General features: G+C 34.8%; 1 protein-coding gene across 4 annotated transcripts in view; it reads right to left on the bottom strand.

Annotated features, from left to right (window-relative positions):
• LOC132553182 (collagen alpha-1(IX) chain-like) overlaps positions 1-25,780 on the bottom strand; it is a 158,098-nt gene that overhangs the window by 46,882 nt on the left and 85,436 nt on the right. For all 4 annotated transcript variants that reach the window (XM_060217409.1, XM_060217408.1, XM_060217411.1 and 1 more), the window contains exons 4-9: positions 7,792-7,854; positions 3,738-3,885; positions 2,927-3,155; positions 2,533-2,709; positions 1,614-1,685; positions 1,119-1,148 (exon numbers count right to left, since the gene is read on the bottom strand). In XM_060217409.1, coding sequence (XP_060073392.1) covers positions 1,119-1,148; positions 1,614-1,685; positions 2,533-2,709; positions 2,927-3,155; positions 3,738-3,885; positions 7,792-7,854 — 719 coding nt within the window. The remainder of the gene's footprint in view (positions 1-1,118; positions 1,149-1,613; positions 1,686-2,532; positions 2,710-2,926; positions 3,156-3,737; positions 3,886-7,791; positions 7,855-25,780) is intronic.

Below are 25,780 nucleotides of genomic sequence, written 5' to 3'. Positions count from 1 at the left end.
CGAAATATTATACTTCAAAATCTTTCAAAAAATGTGTTGAACTTAAATAACATACAAATACACACAGGAGATAAAGTTTTGGAACGTAAGCAGTTAATAGAAAGTTAGAAATCAACATATACATACGTTTTAAATTAGAAAGTACGATTAGATAAGCTTGAATAGCGATTTAGAATACTGGGATCAGAGTTGAAAGGATATAAACAGGGGCACATGTATAGAAGGCATTAGGAGCATTTAATGTTACATTCGTACTTGAGTGGGTGTTATCCTAGACAATTATGTGAACTATCTGATGAACTCATCTGCATCGAATGATAGTCTGTAAAACGCACCAGACATTATATCATAATTAGTTACATATCTTACAGGTTGCGCCATATGTCTAGCACTATGTTTATAGTTAAAGAAAAATGATGTCTTGAACAAATACAAAAACGTTCTGTAAGCTATTTTGAGTGATAAAACCTAGTGTTGACTGCCTCGATGTGAGATTGAAATATATATATATATATTGCCATGCATGATTGTCTTGCATAGTATTTAAATCAGCAGCTGCTATTGTTTTACCAGGCATAGAGCACACTTACACGTTTATATACCTCAGCCGAAGGATAAAATGAAACATATAGCATTTGATATTGACGTGTAGGAGCTTCATTATCGTCAATAGACAAACTGTACTGTATGCTTTGTCGTGGGTTCTGAATTGTAAATTAATTATTTCTTTGTAATTGAAATCCATGAAAAAGATATGAAACAACACGTGTCATTAACTTTAAGCATCGCCATGCCAATTTACCACCATAAATTGACGTTAATAAAGCTCCCGACGATGACGGAATAAATATTTAATTTCATCACTGTGCTTTAAATTGTGCAGTGTTTAACAATAGTGCGCAGTGCAAACTCACTACTTGCTGCCGTATCTTAGTCAAATTTTTTATCTGTACAAATGCAAAGGAAACCACAAAAAAAGGAGAGTAAAAGAAAAGGCATAACTGATACATATTCGATAGATATCAATTACATTTCAGGGATGGTATGTTAAATGCGAGCACTCTAATGTTACGTTATCATATATCATCACGCATGCGCACAAGCAACCGGAACTGTACCTGCTCGTTCATGTAGTTTCTTGTGTCGCTCTAGAGAAGAAATTGACACCATATTTTACCACCAACACCATTCATGCATTGCCTCCATGCAAGTTACCTAATGACGAATGGCATAGGCCATCCGTAGCCAATCTACTGGCTGTTTTGAAGTTTATATTTAAACACATCGTGAAAATCATAAAATTAATCATCAACAATCACCATTGAAGCAGATTTAACAAGGAAAAAAAACACCGAAACTATGTAGATCTATAAAACGAATGTTCAAAAATATAACAAAGGGACTTGTGTATCTTAAAAATCGATCATTACGAAAAACCAAGAATTTAAAGCAAGTTTGCATAAAGCATATAAATATCTGTGAAAAGAATAGCTGCAGAATGCAAGCTATAGATAGATTTCAAAATCATGTAAGAATGTCTCGATTATGATGTAAATGCATCAAAAAGACTGCATCAGACGACAGGATTTGTTTTCTAAACTCGATAATCATACCGGAAGTTCGTCACAGTTTTCACGCTGGTGCTTAGACGGATCACAGTGAATGACTAGCCACTGGAGCTCAAACTGCAAAATAAGGAAAAGCAACGGAATAACAGGACCTTTCACGACTTTCGAGTCTGCTTTTTTAACATCTGATGAGACTAAAGAAAAACATTGTCTTGAGTTTCGTAAATCTTATTTACAATTGAAACAAATGTAAGATTTTGTTGGTCGTTCAACATAAATACATGTACAAACATTCGTGGAGTCAGAAAGATAAAATTATCTAAGTTGGTGATATTCTCAGTCTTTAGTTCTGTCTTTGGTGACGTCAAAATGCTTATGATACCATGTAATTATGACGTCATAATGAAAACAATGGAAATCTTCAGCCAATCACTGCTCTATTAGGTACTACTACACGTGTGTAATAAAAATATTGCAAAGAGTGCTATGACAATGAAAAAATTATAACTCTTTGATAAATAATGTATTATTTGACGTTAAACCTATATAACTAAAAACAACTTTAAGGAATCAGCATTTTTTCTATGTCATTCGCATTATCATGATTTTTTTTTAATTAATTCGAATATTGATGTTTTGACAACGTACTTTGTAAGAAAATCGTGATTCATGATATTGTTACATTTCGTTCATTTCTACTGAATACGTAACCAATAACATATTAAGAAAATATTCTGAAGACTGTGTAATATATTAGTGTCTATAATTGATGATGATTCAAACCAGATGACGGATACCATCGCGTCTTTACAATATTATTGTAGTATATGTGAATATGAATGTCTCCAAGAGACAAAATATCAGCACTTATCCTAATACAAATAAACGTGGTCGAAAAAGCGTTCTCATACTTTCATTGAATTACACAGATATATGTTTTGCACGCCGTATTTTGCTAACCTACCGGAACTGTTCTTCCATCGAGTTCGTTGACTGGCTGGGCTAGAACGATATCACCGTTGATGTCAACCTGTGACCTCGCCACCATAGGCAGTGTCTGGATATCCTGACAGTCTATGAAAAGCGTTGTTAAGGTGCGGGTGACTTTGATATGGATTTTATGCCACTGGTTGTTAAAGGCCTAAGGACACATATAAAAAAAAACGATATAAGATAGTATATACAAAGAGAAAGTGCATAACGTAATGAAAAGGTAAAGTAATAAAGGATGCCGAAATAGCAATATTTGAGCTGACTGTCAAGAACCGGAATGATCCCAAAACAATAAAGAGTCACAACATTCGTTGTACAACTTCTATATTACATGTATGTATTAGTTTGCTTATTAAACTGCTGACCTTTCGAACATTTCGGTTGTCGAATGTTAAAGCCGTTTGGGTGTTACGAGCATTTTGGAAAACAAGCGCAATTTGTTTTGCCGGGGCATCGAACCTAAGGGCGAATTCTGACTGTCCACGAGAACTCTGAAAGTCAACCATGTTCCACACCATCCGTCTGGCTAATCCCTGTAATCTATACGTGGCTCCAAGGGAAAATTCGTCCGGCATTCCCAGGGGAAACATCGTTCTGTTTACCATTTTGTGTGTTGAAAAAGAGTACAAGTTGTGTCATGTTAAATTTGGAACTACAACTGTAATACTTTAATTCATTTAAATAAAAGAAGTATGGACATTATCAGATCAAAATGATGTACTATTAGTAGTAGAAAAAGAAAATATTTTTATCTCGAATGACCAGTTTGTCAAAAAAAAAAAAAAAACAAACAAAAAAACTTCAACTTTATTCAGTAATATTGAAATAGATAAAGCATGTGCCAATTAACAGAACTGTATCTTAAAACTGGAGCATAATACTGAAACCCTTAATGAAGCTAGGGGATAATCATACAGACATCGAAAAAGGACTTCACAATACAACGAAATCGAGCAAAGCACCAGTAAAATTATTAGGATCATACTATTGGACATTATATATCAAGGGACATCAGGTAAGTGGAATAGTTTCTCAAACAATACAAATATAGTCATAATTAAACACTTTATGTAGAAACGGTACAAATAACAAATACATAAAGAAATGGATAATGGCAACTTCAAAATTAAATGATATTTTATAAAATATTCAGAAAAGATTTTCCATTGGTTTTACCTTGTAGCTACGGATAATTGCTTCTTTTTTGCCGTTCGTTTGAGTTTATATGCTTGTTGGTATGTATTAGATCCACGCGTGCGCGTCACACCCCTTATTCTGAGATCACGTGCCTTATCTAACTGGAAGTTAGATATAAAATCGAATGCTGAAAATTAAATAAAACCATATTATAGATGATATGTACTACTTAATACAAGTCCGAAAACACCCTCCATTTATCACAGCATAGCAATGGAAACCTCAATCCAAGATTAATTCTACGATTTTACTGGTCTTAAAAAGATGCATGGGTTTAACAACCTGCTGTACCTGTATCCAAATAAACCAGATATATCTGGCATGGTAATGATTTGTTGATTTCGGACATCTTCTGCAAAACAAATGTAGATATAACGATTGTTTACCGTTGCTTATTTTAGAACTATTATTATTGTTTACAGTTTACCTACTGACAATAAAAAATCTAGCTTGTTGTAATTCGCAATATATCACCTTCATTTTAAACTATGACGATGTAAGGGGATACCATGCTGGCGAGTTGCCCATATGAGGGTCAACATGATTCACATGAGAAGTTTATGGAGCTGTAAGGTTAAACACATAACACCGTAAGAACCCTACATCAAAGTCATATTGTATTCCTGTCATCTTCAACATTTGTTAGAATTTACAGTTTACATCAGTTTGAAGGCATCTAGACTTATCTGTATTTCATTTTCACTTGCAACGTCCGACGTAAGGTGAAGTTTGTTACAGGACAAACTAATTTTCACGTATAAAGTGACCACATTAGAAAAGTAAAACAATAGACTGTAACACGTCTGTTTATGAGAACACAAATATTTATACATATTGAAGCGTTACACAAGACCAGGCAAATGTCCACTTCATGTCCATCTGACTTAAATGGCTTTGACCTATATGTTGTCTATGAAACACGTACCGCTTAGCCTATAGAAACACTCTCCTTGTGGTTTTTTAAGAGTCTCCATGAAAATACTTATTTCAGTTCAATTTAGTCTGCTTGCTTTGTAGAAAAGTTCAATTGTTTTTCACAAGCTAGTATCTGTTATAAATTCCTAATGATGAATGTTTAACCAATTTGTGTTTGGCCGTAATACGTATCGCCGATTTTATTATGCAAATGGATTTTCTTCCTTGCTTTTAATGATACAAAGTTATTTTTTTAATTACGTAACTCAACAAAAAATAAAGCAGACATATATTTTCGAGAGCTATTAAATAATAGAAAAAGTTAAACGGGTTAAGAGAACGCTTTTCCTCTTGTTACTTAAACAGCCACTTCCATCTCCAGGTGGTTTCTCGTTTTTATGTCAAGTGTTGTATTTTAAGTCCTTCACTGACGATGAATGTTCTCTTTGAAGTTGTACTATATCATTTCGTCTTGTAACACAACACATAGACTATGTAAGTCCCCCTTTCATGTCCTGCACTAAATTAGGTCTACTGGGAAGATCCCATGTATCGCTTGTATCGGGACCCAGCATCATGCTGACCTAGCAACGTGTTCGTTACCTTGACTTCACTTCCGTTACGGCAATTCTCAGACAAAATACGTTTAAGGACACAAGGGAATGTAATCCATCTGCTTTCTTTACACGTGCTTGAAACTGTTTCCCGATTCAAACATTTAAATGCCTCCAGCTTTTTTCTTTCTATTTCGCGAACATGCTCTGTTGGGGTCATCAACTTTCAATGAGATTTATGATAGCAAATGGTTATTGCTCCTTAAGAGTTGAATAGTTGTAACTCTGAAGTTATTTATCTTTTCAAACGTTTCCTATTTATCTAACAACCGTCGAATGGAAGCAAGAAATAAACAATTTTTTTTATTCTTAGCAAAGACATTTTCTCGAAAAGTTTTAAAAGTTACATTATATGTAAGTGTTTTAAAATTTAAAGAAATTATCAGAAAACAATGCAGACCACATTTAGACAACATAAAGTGACGAGTGACGAAACATTGAAATCGAAATATATGCATTTATCAACTTTTCAGTAGTGTTTCAGTCATTCTTACTGAAGGCAACATGAACCCTAAAACGACCTCTTATTGAAAAGAATGGAATTTATCTTAATCTTAATTGAAGATAATGGTCTGACGTTGCCGATGTACTATATCAATTATTGAAATAGATAAGCCATGTTGTCTATACCTTACTTAGTAATTAAACTGCATTTATCACTCTTAGTGTACCGTTGTGAACGTCACGTGTCAACATCACTTTTTACTCTGAGTAATAAAGAGACATTGATATATATGTGTTGTGTATGGTGTAACTATATACATCCTCGCGACAAATAGGGTTTAAGTGGTCTTTGAACTAACACCTGGATGTCGCCGACATCTAAAACGGATACAAGTTCCAGTATTCACTACCACCCAGATTCAGACAGACACTTAACCACAACTAAGCATTACTTTATGGTACTGTCCTCACTTATATACATAATCGTGCAACATAAAGGTTCTCCTTGGGTTAATCTATCCGGGAATACAGCAGCCACAGTAAAAATATTTTGACATTAATGATATGGATTGTTGACCATGAATGACATCGTCTCAGTCAATTATCACTTAATTGTTTACAAAATAAGATATATCTTCCTGTATAAGTATTCTCTGAGTCATGTGTAAACATATACCTATTTAACATTTTCAGTGGGTTTATATACCTTTATGCTAATTAGCCACCTACACGTCCGTATTTAACACATGACATAATTCAATGTTCTTTCTACTTCATCTCTCACATTTCGTCTCTGGGCTAATAAACGTTGAAAATTCCATTAATAATATGTTTATGTTAATTGTAATACTATCTATTTCAAGCAATCTGCTATTATTTTTCATACATATCTTTAGTTTCTATGGGTTTATCATCCACATTCATATCCATTTTAACACAAGTTTGCATATTTATATATAACTGAAATGTTTCTCTTATATGTAAATTAACCTTCGCAATCACATGGTAAGCGGGCATCATTTTTACAACCCTATTATATTTTTTCATGTCAGACACTTAGACATTGTTTGCTGAGAAAAAAACTTCAAAGTTCTGCATGACGTCAGACGAAATGCCGATATGTATTTGCACACTTTATCGTTTGTAAAGTTAGCATTAAACCTTCGATAGACATGCGTAGGTGATGTTGATATCGTTTACATAATTACTGACAGTTATGGCTATTAAATGTCAAGTGATAGGCTATATGGTAACCTTCTGAAGAATGTCTACCATGTATATGTCATAAGTACACCAGCGTTGCACTTTAGGTTTAAGTTTTAACATTGGACTTTTGTACACTACGCAGTGTTATATAATCATAATTATGTGAATGATAAACATTAATAGACTATTCAAAATATGAATAACAAACAAACCAAATAAAATCGGCAAGTACTTCATTATTCTTAACTTGATCTGTATGGTTATAATAGTACAAAAACAGTCCCATGCCCTCTTTTCAGAATATAACAACTATCATCACCCAGTATACAGTGTTATAAAATTAAAATGACAGAACGGAAAAAGACATTAAGAAACAAAAGGTGAAGAGAAAGCAGTGGATGTCGTGAATAATCTGAAGTGGTCTCTAGCTGTCTCGACAGAATGAATCACGTATTTCTGATAGGTATTTAGAAGTCTTTATATTTATAAATGTCTTTGAAATACAACCATACGATTGCTGGGGAACAAACGATTTTTATTGATATAAATTACATCACTGTTTAGTGTGAGTAACTGAATACGGTTGTAAGACACGCAGGGAGAGGAAAATAGGTCTAATCTGCAGATTTTGATGTTAAGGACCAGTTTCAGAAATGTTGTCCGTGCGTTAAGTGCACTTTATTGATAATTCTGCATTTCTTATTCCATATATCTTTTTCAATACGTATGTGGTAACTATATATAACCTTAAACAGCTTGGTTATCGAACAAGGGCATAGGGTAACTTATAGATACCAATGTTAAACTTGATAGACAAGCACACCAATATTAGCAGAAAGAAAATTGTGCCTTACCTTTGTTGTCATCGTCACCAGGCCGTATTTGACCACATATACTATGACCACTTGGTATAAGCTCTGTAATAGAACACGAGACACATCAGTATTATTTATATAACCGTAGGTGACAGGAATTTAAACAGAATTACGAGATTCGCAACTCAAACAGCATAGAAAGAATACAATTTGATGGATAATCATATTGCGATATAGGGTTGAATGAAAACATCATTTTTCCTTTTTGGCAGGTTATAGTTTTTCCAATACGCAGAATTTTTTTTCAAGATCGTTACAGGAGGCATTTAATACTAAAATGCGATCATTTTAATGCATCTCTTTCACGAAAAATATGCAGAGTGAAGTATGTAGCGGTGTATTTGTCCAAAAAATTAATTCTTTTTTTTTGTAATCACATTATATGTTACCTTCATGAAATTAACGACTTTGACTTAATTTTATTGGTCAGTCTTTTAAGATGTTTTTTATAGATAAGATCAAACAAGCAAAAATCAGGGGAAAGATATCTCCTAAGGCGTAATAAGTGGAGAACAGATACTATCTTACTATAACCTTATTTCAAAAAGGCATTTGGTAAACGTTTTAATTAGTTAATCATAAATGCAAAAATTAAAAATGATACGTCACGTCATTTGTTGCTCGGTTTTGTGGTTTTTGCCTTTTATTAACAGCTTTATTACCACTTTGGAAGTCCCTATGTTTTCTTTCATTTATATGAAAATATTTTACTTGTGTTGAAATCTATTTGCGAACCATCAAACACCTTACATACAGTACAAAAAAGCATTAAAATGAAGCACGTATACGATAAAGAGGAAAAGTACATTTTGCTACTAGATATTTTTAGTGTCAAATGATATATCGTTCGTGCGTAAAATTTCATTCAACACAATCAAAAAGCTATATCATGTCAAAAGTTACAAGCCTTACACTATGTAATAAAATGTTCATTGGTCTGTAAAAAATGTATCTGAAAGTCATTCATTTTAATGTAATGGTAATTTAACAAATTAAATACAAATTTGTACTTGTATGCACGCTTTACATGATGACAAGAGGGGAGGGCATTCAACTCGTCTCATATTCTATTATGAATATATTATAAATAGTAAGATTTTTTGCATGCCTAGTCAAGTACGAAATAATAATACTCAAACAGCGTGTCAACAAAACTATTTGTATTATGCGAGATCAATTATATTGGTGAACATCATTATTATTTCTTTAACCTTGCAAATATTGAGACAAAAACTAATGAATCGACATCATAAAATTTTTCTCTTTACTGGATTTCTGAATTCGTGTTCCATCTGTATCACATATTCTAAAATAACTGTATACACTTCACTGATTTATATTAACTTTTTTAGCTATTTTGTCATATCATATTATATACACAATTATCTAACGTAGACAACACCACCGTCTGGAAAAGGAAAATATGGGCTCAACTTCTTACTGTACTTCGGCAATCATTTTGTAATTTGGACATGCATCAGTTGATATTTTCTATTGAAATACGTATTACATAATGCATTCAGTTTCAAATAAACACGGCTTCCATGACTGTTATGTTAAAGCTCGCAAGAAAGTATTTCATTAATAATTCTATTGAATAGCATCATTAAATGAAGAGTCAACAAAATTTACGAAAAAAGGAAATGAGTTGTTCTGATGCGTGTTAAAATTCGACAAAAAGTCTTCTTTAATCACTCATACAGAACATCATAACATCATTTGGTGACGAGCAGTTTAATACAAGCGAGAAAATAAAACATTTTATATCAAAATATACTAAATATTGCACCGATACCTGAATTCTGCTCACAGTATACGCAGCCGTGTACAAAACTACTTGCTGCAAATTGCGTTCACACGATGGACAGAAAACCCTCATCGTGTTATTTAATAGCAGAACAGATTTATCAAATTCAAATTTATCGCTGAGGCATCTATGAAATACACTTGATCATTTAAAACCGTCATACATGAGGGCTCCGGCTGTGTAACAAGCTTCTAAAACGTTATGCTCAGCATAATTCTTTTTTATATATATATCAGGATTGATTAAACTCGTGAGCATTGCAGAAATAACGTATTACATTTGCTACTTATAGATGATCACTCTATATAAAATAGAATAATATGTGTGCAACCTGCCCATATCAAAAATTCTTTTCAACATCGATACCAGTTAGTCAGCATCAAAACGTACTCGAATCGTTTTCAATATTTCATTTTAAACCTTTTGACTAATTCTTCTGAATGCCTACAATTCAAGTATCAAACTTCATTTGAATAAAATTGATATATTAACTCTTATTTTCTAAATGCCCTCCTTTATGCTGTAAACGTCTTGTAATAATCGTTTTGATTCTTTCATAAGATATTGTTAAATGTACCCAAAGTATTAAAGCAGCATTTGTTTGATTAAGGTATCTACTGTTTGCCCATAAGAACATTGTCATATGCATAAATCGTTCCTCTTCAAATGTCTTGTTCCGATAACAGCTATTGGTGAGTATTTAATTAATTATTTACAACTGCGATATCAAAACATCTCCTCTGTCTTTGAAGTGTTATCATTATCTATTTACAGTGTCTTTATCACGTCCGTACCATCCAAGACCTAAACAACTTTATTTCACATTCATTGGTGCAAATAAGTCCCCTTTAGCTTTTAAAAACCTCACAGGTGGGCATTATTTTTTTATATCTCTCAAGAGACGTCGCCTGGACACCCCTGCGTTTGAAGCCCCCGTTATATACTAATTAATAGATCAATGACATTAAGCATTTGTGTATTATCACTTAAAGTTGTGATTGCCATGTGAGCGTATCCTATCAGTACAATATGCACTGGATGACGTATTAGTAATTTATGGTGCAAATCATGGATTATACTCATTTATATTGGGCAATTAATCTAATCTAAATACATGTTATTCTAGCCTCATTGTAATTCGATATCGATAAACTGTACCCTCATTTTTTCAATGGCAACTATGCTTACTGGATATTATCATATAGCAGATGTATCTTACATGATATTCAATTCATTTCTTTCTGTAGGCATCAGCAAATATTTGTATTTAATAAGATATTAGTACTAATACACCTCCTCAGAGGCATGGAGGCAATTCTTTATCACTATCACTATCTGGTACCAAAAAGGGTTATTTTTTAGCAACTTCCAATACCAGTCCTCCCTACAGGCATTTTCGTTACAAATGGAGGAAAAGTTAGCCTCTATACATTGCTAGTCTCGGTATGATCTCTGTTGCAAGTACTATGATGGCAATTCTAACGCTATACCCTTTGAATGGCTAGTATCAAAGATGCAGGTTTTCTCTAAATCTATTTATATTACTATTTAACACTATGCACTGCTCATAGAAGCTTTTTATTCCTATCAATGGGTTTTTCATTATCAGTTTCTATTCTTTGTACCATAGTGGCATATACCATATCAACCTTCAGTGCATGTACCATAGAGGCATGTTCATAGCTCTAAGCAGTTTTACCATAGACGCAACGTCGTAGCATCCTTCAGTACATGTGCAATGTATTGTAATCAACATGGGGACATACCTCCATTTATTACTCATATCATAGAGACCTGTTCCCGTTCAAATCAATTACAAGCACTATCTTTATTCTTATCCATTATTTGTAAAACAGATACATATTTAATCAGTACTGACAAAGATTGCTCTGATCATTATCCAATACAACTATCATTTATATGATTCCATAGCTAACATTCATCGCTGGTTGTAACCGGAATACATTGAATACGCAAAGTTTTCGAACTTGAATACTTGGAACTATCTCAGAAAGAGCGCTATACGTATCATTGATAATTTTTTACTGGTTATTGAGGTTTACCTGTAATTTGAAACTGAGGTCAGTGAAGGAAAATGTGTTCTGTCGAAGTTGAAAACGTATAGAGGTTATGTCAAATGACTAATGTGTATCAAATAAAAAGAATCTATCACGAATAAACCTTTACTTGTAAAGAACAAACGTGTAATTCAGATCCAGAATTAAACATTCAAATAACATTATTGTTCTATCAATGCTAATATCATAACATGAACATAAGTATAAGGATATATTTGATATAAAACGACTATACAAGGCCAGACATGTCATGTTTGACAGGTGTGGGAATTACATTAAAGCAACAGATCTTGGCATGAGTTATAATCTTCAAAAACCTAAGAGTTTCCTTCTGACATGCTTTTTGCAGAAATGGAACATCTGAACACATCAATCGATCGCCTCAGCTTTGTGACGGGTCAGGACCATTTATACCTGGACTCATTGACATGGAGATAATGTGTTGAGGAGTAAGAAATTGACATTAGAATTCACCTCGGGTCGTATTGTTAAGTCGTCAAACCATTTCGACTGATGTCAATTACAGCAATATTATACTAGGATACAACAATCCTGGTTTTGTTTCCAAAAGTCATTTCCTTCTAATGAGTTTTACCCTACGTTGATATTGACCTACTTTTTATTGTCAAAGGAAAATGAAATGCTCAAGGAACTTTAGACAGACTTAGCAACATATGATACAGTCGACAAAGTCAGCAGTTATACACATATACAATTATCTGCATAAATCTCTTTTAGCATGAAAGTTTAGCGTTAACGCTGACTCGGGGTTAGGTCAGACAGTCAGTTTATTCACATCGAGAGCTTCAAAGGAGCTTCTACATTCCCACAGAAATAAATTGTAATCCATGAAACTGCGTGGTAACCTCCCGTGTATAAAATAACACCTGATTCATGCATTCCTGAGTGATGTTTTACTACAATTTACACGGTCTCGCTTCACATAGTAAACAGTCTGTGAATGGAATGAAGATATTTGGTACATCTATACACGCCGGCTTACACTGGATTTCATTTATAACAAAATTAGGGTAAATGGTGGGTATTGCAAAATAAAAAATATTTTCGTAGCTTCTCACATTAGATTCATCAAATACCAATATCTCTTTCCTAAAATAACGTTGATATTGGTGTCTTACCACACGTAGCTTAAGAGGATGAAAATTAAATAGCGATTTAGTTATAATTTGGATTAGTGTTTATATACAAACTAATTGATATACCTCACATACCATACGACGTCACGTATTTAGAGTTAGATACAGTAAGCCAAATAACCGCATCATACAGCTGTTTCGTCCTTCTTGGACTCGTTAGTAGTGGTGAGGGCTTAAATTTCTAGGCAGAGGAGGCGACTGAGGAAAATCCGATGTGATCGAAAGAAATGTAAAAACATCTAGATGGGGAGGCACAAGCCCCATAATTCAATAAATTTCGTAATTTTCATATATCACATAATTAAATTTGTATGTACTGGCTCGTGCCACTATTCGAATGAATTAACAACGCGGCATGAATTTTAACGAATCAAGGGATGAAAAAATATAACACGACCGCTATTATACAATGTCTTTCCTTTGGTAACACTTTTCCTTTATCGGAATGCCATTTGCATACCAGTTGACAAATTTGATAAGGGCATCTAAAATTCAATAAAATTATTGTATATTGTAGAACAATCAATCAAAACAAGTAGAATACGATAATATGGATATTATAGATAATCTAATGTGCTTTCACTGACACCTGTCTATAAGAGCCATCTGTCTATAAAGGTTAATGTTCCGGTTCGCAAAGGATTCTAACCTCTAAGCAACGACCACATGCCAACAAAGGTCACTTTTCACTGATACGCTGGATTGTCATACATCACATTTGCGAACCAAAAAAGGCATTGCGTTGAAAAGTCAGTGCCAGAGTGCTGCTTTTCGTTTAGCTAAAAAGCACTTTTAACGTGGACATTTTAAAAGTCGGCAACACGTCGATCTGTAATTATCGATCACTGATCAGAACATGGAAAAATTAGTGAATCACTGTTCTTGCTAGTTCCTCCACGTTCTCGCCACGTTCCTCCACCCTGGCAGAGGTTAGGATCGCGGTCTAGAACCTCAACCCTGGCAGAGGTTAGGATCGCGGTCTAGATCCTCCACCCTGGCAGAGGTTAGGATCGCGGTCTAGATCCTCCACCCTGGCAGAGGTTAGGATCGCGGTCTAGATCCTCCACCCTGGCAGAGGTTAGGATCGCGGTCTAGAACCTCCATCCAGGCAGAGGTTAGGATCGCGGTCTAGATCCTCCACCCTGGCAGAGGTTAGGATCGCGGTCTAGATCCTCCACCCTGGCAGAGGTTATGATCGCTTTCTAGAACCTCAACCCTGATAGAGGTTGGGATCGCTTTCTAGAACATCCACCCTGGCAGAGGTTAGGATCGCTTTCTAGAACCTCCACCCTGGCAGAGGTTAGAATCGCGGTCTAGATCCCCCACCCATGCAGAGGTTAGGATCGCTTTCTAGAACCTCCATCCAGGCAGAGGTTAGGATCGCGGTCTAGATCCTCCACCCTGGCAGAGGTTAGGATCGCTTTCTAGAACCTCCACCCTGGCAGAGGTTAGGATCGCGGTCTAGATCCTCCACCCTGGCAGAGGTTAGGATCGCGGTCTAGATCCTCCATCCTGGCAGAGGTTAGGATCGCGGTCTAGATCCTCCACCCTGGCAGAGGTTAGGATCGCGGTCTAGATCCTCCACCCTGGCAGAGGTTAGGATCGCGGTCTAGATCCTCCACCCTGGCAGAGGTTAGGATCGCGGTCTAGAACCTCCATCCAGGCAGAGGTTAGGATCGCGGTCTAGATCCTCCACCCTGGCAGAGGTTAGGATCGCGGTCTAGATCCTCCACCCTGGCAGAGGTTAGGATCGCTTTCTAGAACCTCAACCCTGATAGAGGTTGGGATCGCTTTCTAGAACATCCACCCTGGCAGAGGTTAGGATCGCTTTCTAGAACCTCCACCCTGGCAGAGGTTAGAATCGCGGTCTAGATCCCCCACCCATGCAGAGGTTAGGATCGCTTTCTAGAACCTCCATCCAGGCAGAGGTTAGGATCGCGGTCTAGATCCTCCACCCTGGCAGAGGTTAGGATCGCGGTCTAGAACCTCCACCCTGGCAGAGGTTAGGATCGCGGTCTAGATCCTCCACCCTGGCAGAGGTTAGGATCGCGGTCTAGATCCTCCACCCTGGCAGAGGTTAGGATCGCTTTCTAGAACCTCCATCCAGGCAGAGGTTAGGATCGCGGTCTAGATCCTCCACCCTGACAGAGGTTAGGATCGCTTTCTAGAACCTCCACCCTGGCAGAGGTTAGGATCGCGGTCTAGATCCTCCACCCTGACAGAGGTTAGGATCGCGGTCTAGATCCTCCACCCTGGCAAATGTTAGGATCGCTTTCTAGAATCTCCACCCTGGCAGAGGTTAGGATCGCGGTCTAGATCCTCCACCCTGTCAGAGGTTAGGATCGCGGTCTAGAGTGGTCCTATTCCATCGGTGACCAAATAAACGTGGAGTCGTGGTGATGAAAAAAGTAACGGGTCGATGGAGACGTGAACTGTAGTGAAATAGACTCCGTAATGCCCGACCTTTTCTGTGATATACACGACGGTACACCGATTAACAACATTATTAGTCTGGAATGTTACGGATATCAGACTATTTATCATACACAATAATAAAGTTGTCGTTGTATTTGGTTTGTTCTTGCGTTGGTAATAGTTAGGTTTCGGAATGTTATAAACTGCAGATAAGATTTGAATTCATAAAGAAACAGAAGATATCCATATAGTTTTCTGATGAAATAGAGCAACGTATACGTCACAAATATCTACTCAGGGATTGTACAAAAATCACAAGTAAATAGTGCCTTTTAGCATGAATAAACAACACTTTACAACTGTTTCGTCCTTCTATGACTCGTCAGTAATATTAAAGACCTAACTTTTCAAACGTAGAAGGTGAATATGGAGAAAATCTAAAGTAATCAAATGAAATCTAGAAAAGGAGTGACATGATCCTCATAATTAAATGAAATCTAGAAAAGGAGTGACATGATCCTCATAATTAAATGAAATCTAGAAAAGGAGTGACATGATCCTCATAATCAAATGAAATCTAGAAAAGGAGTGACATGATCCTCATAATTAAATGAAATCTAGAAAAGGAGTGACATGATCCTCATAATCAAATGAAATCTAGAAAAGGAGTGACATGATCCTCATAATCAAATGAAATCTAGAAAAGGAGTGACATGATCCTCGTAATTAAATGAAATCTAGAAAAGGAGTGACATGATCCTCATAATCAAATGAAATCTAGAAAAGGAGTGACATGATCCTCATAATTAAATGAAATCTCGTAATTTTCGTACATCTGATGATTTTTGAAGAACATCAAGTACACGTGTATGCATTAAAACGTGACAAACAGGTGTCCACCAACAAAAAAAACTGATATCAAAAAGATATGTGATATCCGTTTTACGATGTATTTTAGCATTACATTGGCATTTTATTTCATTTATGACCGTCATAAATGACATGGTCTTACAGGAAAATATAAATTTTCAAAGCTCAGAATTTCATCCCTTCGCATGCTGCTTTACCAGTAATCAAAGCAAAAATGAATAAGTCAGTATTAACGGATAGAGAGTGTAATACAACAACAAAGAAAGTCATTTTAACGACGAGTCATAGCCATTTCCATGGCTACAATAATGACGTAATAAAAACAATGATCTAATCGTAAGCCAGTGGTACATTAATTCACACATCTCTCTGGTTTATTTATAGCAGAATGATTGTTTACTCTATTTGTTTACTGGTATCTTGTTTATTCATTGTTATTGTGTGTTTAATAATATTCGTATTTGTAAGTCTTGTGTGTCTTTTCCTTACAAAATGAACATCGACGTTTTTTTTAGGAAACCCACACTATTTTTGACAAAACGGCAAAACAAGACTTGATATCATAGCACCGCTTGGTGATTTTTATTTCTATTGAAGTGGGTTTTCATGCTTAATATGAATATGACGCTATGCACATTCCTATTCATGACGTCAAAAACTGAGAATGAAAACGAAATACGATTTCCTCACTTGATACCGTTGTGAAGTCTGTAGCATTTTGATTTCCGACTGTACAAAGCGTTGATTATACGATATGAAACGATAGGAACCTGGTATTCTCTTATGCTGTTTACTAAGGTTTCGGTAAGTATGGCTACTATCACTTAATCTTGTCTACCTTATCACGAATCACGTAGGTAGAAAAAGCTCCCATAAACAAAACAGACATAAATCAACGTTATCAATAGGTACAGGCCCAGACAGAATTTCATCAAATTTCATTAGTTTAATGAATATAAACTTACTTTTATTTGTTATATATTAAAAATATGAAACGTATTAGTCATTTTTAATTCATCATCTGGTTTTTATTAGTTTAATACTTTCATGATTTTTATGTTGGAAAGTTTGGAGATACAGATAGAGATTAGCATAAGTCATAAATCTTGTGTCACGACATGGTCTGATCTAGCAGACACTTTGTCCTAAAGTATCCATGGATGACTATATATAGACCCAGCCATTGTTACTGTAACTGTTGCGTGATGAAAAGAACCGGTGTTCGTATCAAACAACGATGGTTGAAATTATGTAATACATGTTAACAGTGGTGATATTGACACAGTTAAGATAAGGAAACATAGATACTTAAACTTGATGAATCACGTCGGGATTTGGCTTTCATTCTGTATTGTGTACAACAGATTATGTTTTTAGATTAGATCTTCGTCGAACTCATCGCTCTCCTTGGTGGTTTATTTATCTAGAACTTCACAAAAGTATTTTAGCTTGGTAACAAGACATTGGAACCGAAAAATTGAAATTGAACAAGTTACAAAATGTGCAATGCCAGGGAAAAAATACATAAAGACTATTTAAGTGATCAAGTAATCTTGTGAGGTTTTAGTTCTATCACGCAGTACGTGTTGGGTTACACTGAGAAGTAGATTCTCGTGCATCACACATAAGTCGCCTCACAAATAAAATATATTCCACCTGTATGATAGCCATCGTTGTGACTCCGGACAATGGCCGTCGGAAGACACTATCTGACAGTCGTTCGGTTAATGTTGGTCACTGCCAGTCACCTGTTACAACACTGACTTTATAGACCGATAACACTGGAGGCGTGGGACATCCGTCAAAGACATGTTAAATGCCATTAACGAACTGTATCACATTTTGCGTTATCACCATCTGTGGTGAGAAGGGGTTAAGCATGCATGTAGCTTCTGTCAGACCTCCTTAGATTTATAACTACTTGTATTGTTTTAGATTTCTACGTGAAATACAGTATGATTGATTTTATCGTAGATGTCTTTTTTTTCAATTTGTGCTTTGGTCAGTATGATCCGCGTATTGGCGTGTAAGCAAAATGGAGTGAGAACATACAAGCTTTGCTTGCGGATATTCTTAATTCACACCTCGAGGACAATGTGCATGCCTCATACTTCTATAGCTCTATAGTGTTAATGTGAATAACGAAGCATGCATCCTTACTTCCACCTCGAAGTCGTCATGTTACTCTGGCGTCGTTTTTCAACACTGTAGGTCCCTGGTATCGCCACGAGACCGAGAAGGACGACACAGCTGTATGATGTTGATAGCTTCATTCTTTAGCTTTGCTGTATCTTATTTTAAGATCACATTGAAAAGTGCTATTCACTTATATGTCTTTTTTAATCCTTCGCAAAACAAATAATAGAAGATTATTAATCAACTCGTACAAGCTTACTGATTGACAACATCAGTGTAAAGTAAATGTCAAATACTGTAATACTGTCATATTGATGAATAATGTCAGGTGCCAAGATTCTTGTAAATAGTTAATTGAAAAAAACTGATATGCAATGTAACTATTTAAGATTAGTTGTGCTTCCAAATGAATAAAAACTAGCATAAATTGTTACAACTAAAACTACAATTCTTGTTTGGAAAAGAACAAATCACGTTGCGAAGATATCATACTTTAGAATCGACCGACAAATAAATGAAATAAAATTAGGTTAGATCGAAACAAATGGCAAGAGCATGACGAAATGACATGAGAAATATATAAACATTCTAAAAGAAAAAAATCATTCCAATTCAAAATCAACGAAACAAGGGCAAACCAGAATCGAAAGAAAAGAAACAAAGCAAAGTACTGGAGAAGAAGACCAGGTTTTCTGCAAGGATAAGAGTCGTCCTTCACTTTCGTCTTTCTCATCACAATCTAGAGCAATCCAACTTTGTAATGCTAATGAGATCTAAATTTATCATAACGAGATTACCATGGCATACTGCTTGTTTTTTTCGATCAGCTGTAGAGGTCTTCAATGGATAACATTATATTGGTGATATTGACTGCAACAAATTCATGGATGTTGGGGAAGCAGTGAAATTGCAGTTCAAAAGAAAGAAAAGACAACTTCAAAAATTAAATTGAGACACAATTCAGAGTCAAACAGCAACACAAGATTATTCGATTAGGAACAAACATATGCAGTTATATGTCGGTCACACGAAAACGTCGAGTGTACCATAAAGTGATTAATTTTCGTGAGGGTTCTCTTAACCTATGAAGTCATATGTCCACGAACAGAGGAAATAGGTTTAAGTATATTTAATGTGCTTTACTTATTCACTAAATTAAGTGTCCACGAAAAAGCTTGTGGTTGGGTTGGGGGAGGGGGGGATTACATTCACCCACACACAAACACACACAAAAACGGGAACCTCGAAAATATATGATTGGACAGAAAAATACTTGTAGAAAATGTGAGAGATATGATGACATTAAATGTGTTCACTGTATAAGTTATAGAATAATTACACTATTTATAAGGATTACATATATTATAATGCAGATACCTTTACAGAACATATATTGTTTGTTTATGGTAATTTTATCCCTTTTTATAATATGTTTTTAAACTGGAACAGGAAGCAACAGGTTCATGTGAAGTCATAAACCATTGTTTATCTAACAGGTGCAAGTAGCAGGGGTCAAGTACATGTATGTATACACGCCAGAGTCTTATAAATCTACTGAAAGTAGCAGCTTAAGACCAATTCAATAAAAGCGACAGATGACTGTCGCCAGTGTCTTGGTTTGAATTATTCTATCGTGCATCTCCGCACTAAAACATGTCTTCACAATCACAGCTGAACAGGGATCAATTTTTAATATTTGCATTACATTCATTGAAAAGATTGTTAATATTATATTTTTACAATTTTATTGTGGCTTTTTGTCACAATATCAGGTGATGAAAGTGTGCTAGGTGAGTTAGCATGACATTAAACTAGGAAACATCCAGGTGTATGGGAGGAAAACTAGACAAATTCTGCAATTCCATCCAACCAGTGAATACATTTCAGTAATAAATAAAATAGTGACGGACAGAAAACAAGCAGGCATGAACGTCAAAACGTGATGAACATACAGTAAAAAGCATTGGTATTCTGTGTTTGCAGTAGACCTTATCTCGAAAGAATGACAGTGCAAATCGCATACTCGCGGCGAAATGGGCCACGTATCTTGAGCATGTTCTTGTGCACTGTAGAATAAATTAATTTTATCATCTGGTAAATCTTTATGATGAAAGATAGGTCTACGAAATCGCCCCCAACTTGCCATTTTTATTGTGTAGTCGGGGCTGTTTAGAGTGTCTCCCTTTACAGCTTGGTCTAGAAATGCACAAGGAAGTTTATCTGCAATCATGGCACTAATTGCTCCACAACAACAACTACAGACTACAAAGTATATATCTTATAGATGTTTATGTCTATTTAAGGACAATGGTATCATATTGAACTTACTTTTCTTAATACAACCGACTTTTTATTAGAATTAAAATTCAAATATCGATAACACAGTATAAGAAACTTCACGAAAATACCAACACGTCAATATAATCATAATGCAAACTCCATAACAATAGGGCAAAATGTGTACAAAAGAAAGATTTTCACGGAGACTCCGGACGATTAAGCGTCCTTTGCTTCATCGACGTCACCCACCATGTAAACCTTGGTAAATCCACGTTAGGAATGTCACGTTGTCTAATGAGAGTGAGGTGTACAACAACCGAAGCAATACACTAACTTACAGGCATGAAATACGTTCAGATTTATATCACACAAAGAAATATTTCTCAATGAGATCACTAAGGCGACCATAAAACCGGCATTTTTTTAACCCTTGTGCTACGAGCTTGTTACTCAGTTGACAAATTCTTTCACCAAAAGCGTTATAATAGGAAGAGACCCTTTAATACAGAAACACCATTGGTTGGGGATGCAGAGATATTGCTATCAAGAAATGAAACATTCACAATAGGAAAATTTAAACCATCCCGTATATATACTAAAATGCTAAATATACTCGCAACTGTTTGTTTGTGACACTGGATTGTTAAATAAATTTGTTTGATAAAAATATATGTACAACACATACCACGTGCCAAGTCCATTTCTTAAAAGTTATTCTAAGTACTAACCCTTGTATCTGTCTGTACCTAACTTTCTTATTCTAAGAGTAATGATAAAAACATTACAAAACTAAATGCTGATTCCATAGCGATAAAGTTTTTATTTCATTCAAAATGTCATCAAACATTCATTTTTAAAATGTGCATGAGTATATTTATATATGCACACAAAATAAAAATAATGTTGACTGATACAAATTCGCATGCTAGGCTTTAACATTATCAAAGCAGAATATAACTTTCGCGCGTTCATTGAGCAAACACAACCCATTTGTTTTACGTGACCCTGTATGTGGAACCCATCAATCATAAAGCGGTACAGGATAGGAGCAGGTTATAGGGGTCCGTATTGACTAATGAAAGGGGTAGAAAACAGGTGTGAACAACGTCAGCATTGTGGCCGGTACGATACTGGTAATGTAACAAAACTAGATAGTGAGAATTTGTAACTCAGTATAGCAGGCCACCCAGGTGATTGCACGTGTTCGTTACGGTGAGTCGCAAATTATTTGCGCTGAAATGAGATTATATTTATACGTAACACTGAAACAGTTGTTGTCAATTATACATGTATGTAACAAATTGGACGATACAAAAGATTTGGAAAAGCAGGTATGGCATCGATATATCCTATAAAATACTTCTAAATCTTTGACTTAAATCAGAATGGCGATGGGATAATATTTCTTATAAATGTAGATATGTAGATAATATGACCAGATTTACAATTTTCATTTAAATGTCGAACCTAACGCTGGTAATTGTGGGAAAGGCTAGACATTCCAACATGATAATAACAACTTCAAATATTAATTAAGTTATAGACAAATTATATACCATTTACAAAAGATCATCCATCTATTTTGGTGATACAAGGGCTCAGAGGATTAGAAACCAAAAACAGAAGTGTAAGTCTATTTAGGCAATTATATAGTCAGGGAAGTCAGTCTAAGCAATAAGACGATTCTATAAAAAGTCATCTTTCTAATCAATTACGAAAAAACTACCTAAGGGAAGATGTTCTATATGTTCCCCTAACAGTTAAACAATCTTAAATACCTCATGATTATTGGATTCGATCTGCCAGATACCACTAGCGTATCGACCAAACGAAAGGAAGACAATTATTGATAACAACGAATTTCGCCAAAAAATGGCTGTCTACACCTGTATATTTCGGGTAACAATAATTAGCATTTTCGAGGACGTTACCTACAAAAATAAATTTAAGACATGCAAAAAGAGATGGTATTCCAGACAAAGTCATACTGAAAGGCTAAATTTAATGTATAAGCATCATCAAAATAATTCATTTTAAGAATATTAAAGTAATTTACCCCCATAAAAGCTACTGAATGACAGATTTACTCTCACTGCTACTCTAGAAGTCAGCTATATCAATTTCATCGTTAAATTGAGCGAAGAATTGTTGATCTGTGCGAGTCACACGGCAGCGTGTTAAATAACCCGTCCTATTATAAGCATAAAACTTCACAACGTCTAAACTGAATTTCAGAACATTATCTAATTATTCTATAAGTTGTCTGCTAAATGTGTGAATATCAATATCACTTTTTTCTCAACGCAAATATTTTGGAATCCTTGCTGTTGTAAAATGTTATACAAATATCTCTACATACCTTACATATCGTGAAGACAGACCCACCTTTTAAAATTTTATTTGAACATGGTTACAAAATATTTTTGCTTTGTTTTCATACCCTAGTAATCATTTTGAAACTAGCGAGCATTTGACTGGTTTTACAAGAAGAAATATCTAAGGTTTAGTTTTAACATTTTGTTTTGAAACACTTTAAACAACCGATAATAGACTGAACGATATACAATAGTGCTGGTCACCGATATATGTAGTCGCTATCGAGTCTATAATGTCCTATATGGTAGATTACTGTCTATGTCCGTCGTTACGGTATGAAGGTGAGATGTCTATCGATAGGCGACAATTCAAGACACACCGACATAACCCCTGAAGTTACCAATCAAGCATATTCGCTGCAGTGAACTGGAAAATATGTCTAGTGATTTATAGTCAACTTAAACATCCTTCAAAGACGAAATGTGCAATATATCTCCAAAGATTTATATAACATTTAACAATCAAAGATTTTGTTTCTGATTTATTAAATCCTAATTAGAAGCCGATTACAGCTAATTATGCTTAATTAGTAGTTATCGTTATATTTTAGTACATTGTATTATTCGGGTAAATTTATAACACCAGGGTCTTAATTTAAGTAGTGCAATGATAGAGTGACAGAATATCAATGATCAATGAATATCAATGAATATCGAATCTATCGCTCGGTGTCATACGAATAAATTTCGTTTTCCAATTAATCATGTCAAAATCTATATTATTACCTCATTAAGACGTAAATACCATTGAGAGTTTTTTTAAAGTCTCTGCATTATTTAGTTCAATATTTTAAATGAGACGGACATCAATATTTTTTCCAAATTTTACGATGCAAATAATTACATTTCTGAAGCCTTTTTTGTTTTGACTAATAAAGAATCATCATCATATGAAATCGCTTTGGATAAAACTTTTTTTTTTAATTTTACATTAATTGTGATCAATAAACAACAATACCAATATGTCAACACGACCTTAATCCAAACTCAAATTCAATAAAACGAGGGCAAAATATGAAAAAAGAAAGATTTCCAGGGAGACTCCTGAAAAAATAAAAGAAGAATAAGACCAGGTTATCCGGAAGAGTAAGCGTCATTTGATCCATTGACGACAACCACAATGTAAACATTGTCAATTCAAGTAAGTAATGTCACGTTCTCTAATGAGAACAAGATATACAACACCAGAGTCAATAGGCAAACTAACGAGCGTTAAACACATCCTGTTTCATATCGTATAACGAATTATAATATTTCTCAATGAGATAACTTTGATGACCGTAAAACTTTCCAATAATTTTCTTCAACCCGTAGCTTTTGAAACCATTTGTTACTAGTTTTTCCTTCAATTGACAACTTCCTGCACGAAAATCTTGATAAGGGAAATAGGCCCTTGTATCTCTAATCAGTTGCAACATGTAAAGATCAAGTGTTGGTTATGCAAGGATTTTGCTATTCAGAAACTGAAAATTCACAATAGAGAAATTGAAATCATCACGTTTATCACACAGCTTGATGAAAATCTATTCATGTTTCGTTGTAGTGTCCTTGATTTCCAGTTTTGGTGGGTATATAAGATTGACGTGGTAAGTACAATTTCTTGTTGTTTAAAGACAAAACGTCATCAATATATCTTAAAGTGAAACCAAACGACTTTGGAAGTCAGATATATCATTGAGATCAGAGTAACAAGTCTCAATTCTACTTATGATTTGGATGCCCTAGAGAATGGGACCAGTCTATATTTGGCATTAAAGTATCTAATTATTTTATAATATTGAAAAGTGTTATCCACTTTTGTGTCTTTTGAACAACCCTTATATGTTTAACATATATAATGTACTATTAAATGTCTTAAAATTCCGAGAAAAACGCACGCTTAATGAGAAAATAAGAAAACAATTTATTATTATCTGGAACCAAGCATAAATGTAAAAATAAAAAAAAAACAAATTAGATTTAGACGATTATGTACGATGTCAATTGCAGTGTGGAGAACCAGCTGTTGGTACTTATATTAATTTTATAACGAATGCATTGTTATACACATTGTCATAATTCTAAAGATGTTTTCCACTATTCCGATAGGCTCCTCGATTAGAGACTAGATGCTGTTATAGTGCCGAGTGTGTATAAAAAAGAGCAATCTATTTCAATCAATTCGCTTATCAGATGAGGTATGCTACATAATATGTTATGACAACACCATTTTTGCTGAATAAACGTCCAAGTTTGAGATATTATCGAGGTCAAGATGGTCGTGAAAAAACGTAATTTTATCACGTTTGCGTATTTTTCTGCCATTGTTTATCTTTCTCAAAGATTTGAAAATAGAGGTATCTTTTTTAGAAATAATTATACATGTTCACTGCTTTTCATCAAAATTAAAATTGGAGTTCGAATATGATAATTGAATAAAAAGACAATTTTACAGCCGAAAACTAAACTTAAAATGACAAATAAAATTCATATATATTTGGGGTGAAATTGAAGAAAAACAGAAATTGATATTGACTTTATAAGGAATGTGATATATTATCGTGCAATTAAAGCCACCTATGTTTTGTATTGCCACTTGCGTTTAGCCGGTACGACAAGCGGTAGCACTCGACGTGTTTATGCATAGAATGATTATACACAGAATTGCAGCATGATGCACTTCACATACCACACTGGAAAATGAATGTCAAGCCATAATAACCTTACACTAAGCAGCCGACGCTATCAGAAAGTGTTTTGTCTTTAGTTTTTTATATTATCGTGAATATACACGTGTGGTAATTCCAAAATGAAATTTAAAAATAAGTCACGATTATTTTTTTTAACACAAATAGTATTTGAATACCAAAC

The sequence above is a fragment of the Ylistrum balloti genome, unplaced genomic scaffold (genome assembly GCF_031769215.1).
Source record: "Ylistrum balloti isolate Yb309-2 unplaced genomic scaffold, AGI_CSIRO_Ybal_v1 Utg370306, whole genome shotgun sequence".
NCBI classification, from domain to species: Eukaryota; Metazoa; Mollusca; class Bivalvia; order Pectinida; family Pectinidae; genus Ylistrum; species Ylistrum balloti.
Note: the sequence above shows the minus strand (reverse complement) of the source record. Positions and strands in the feature narration are given on the sequence as shown.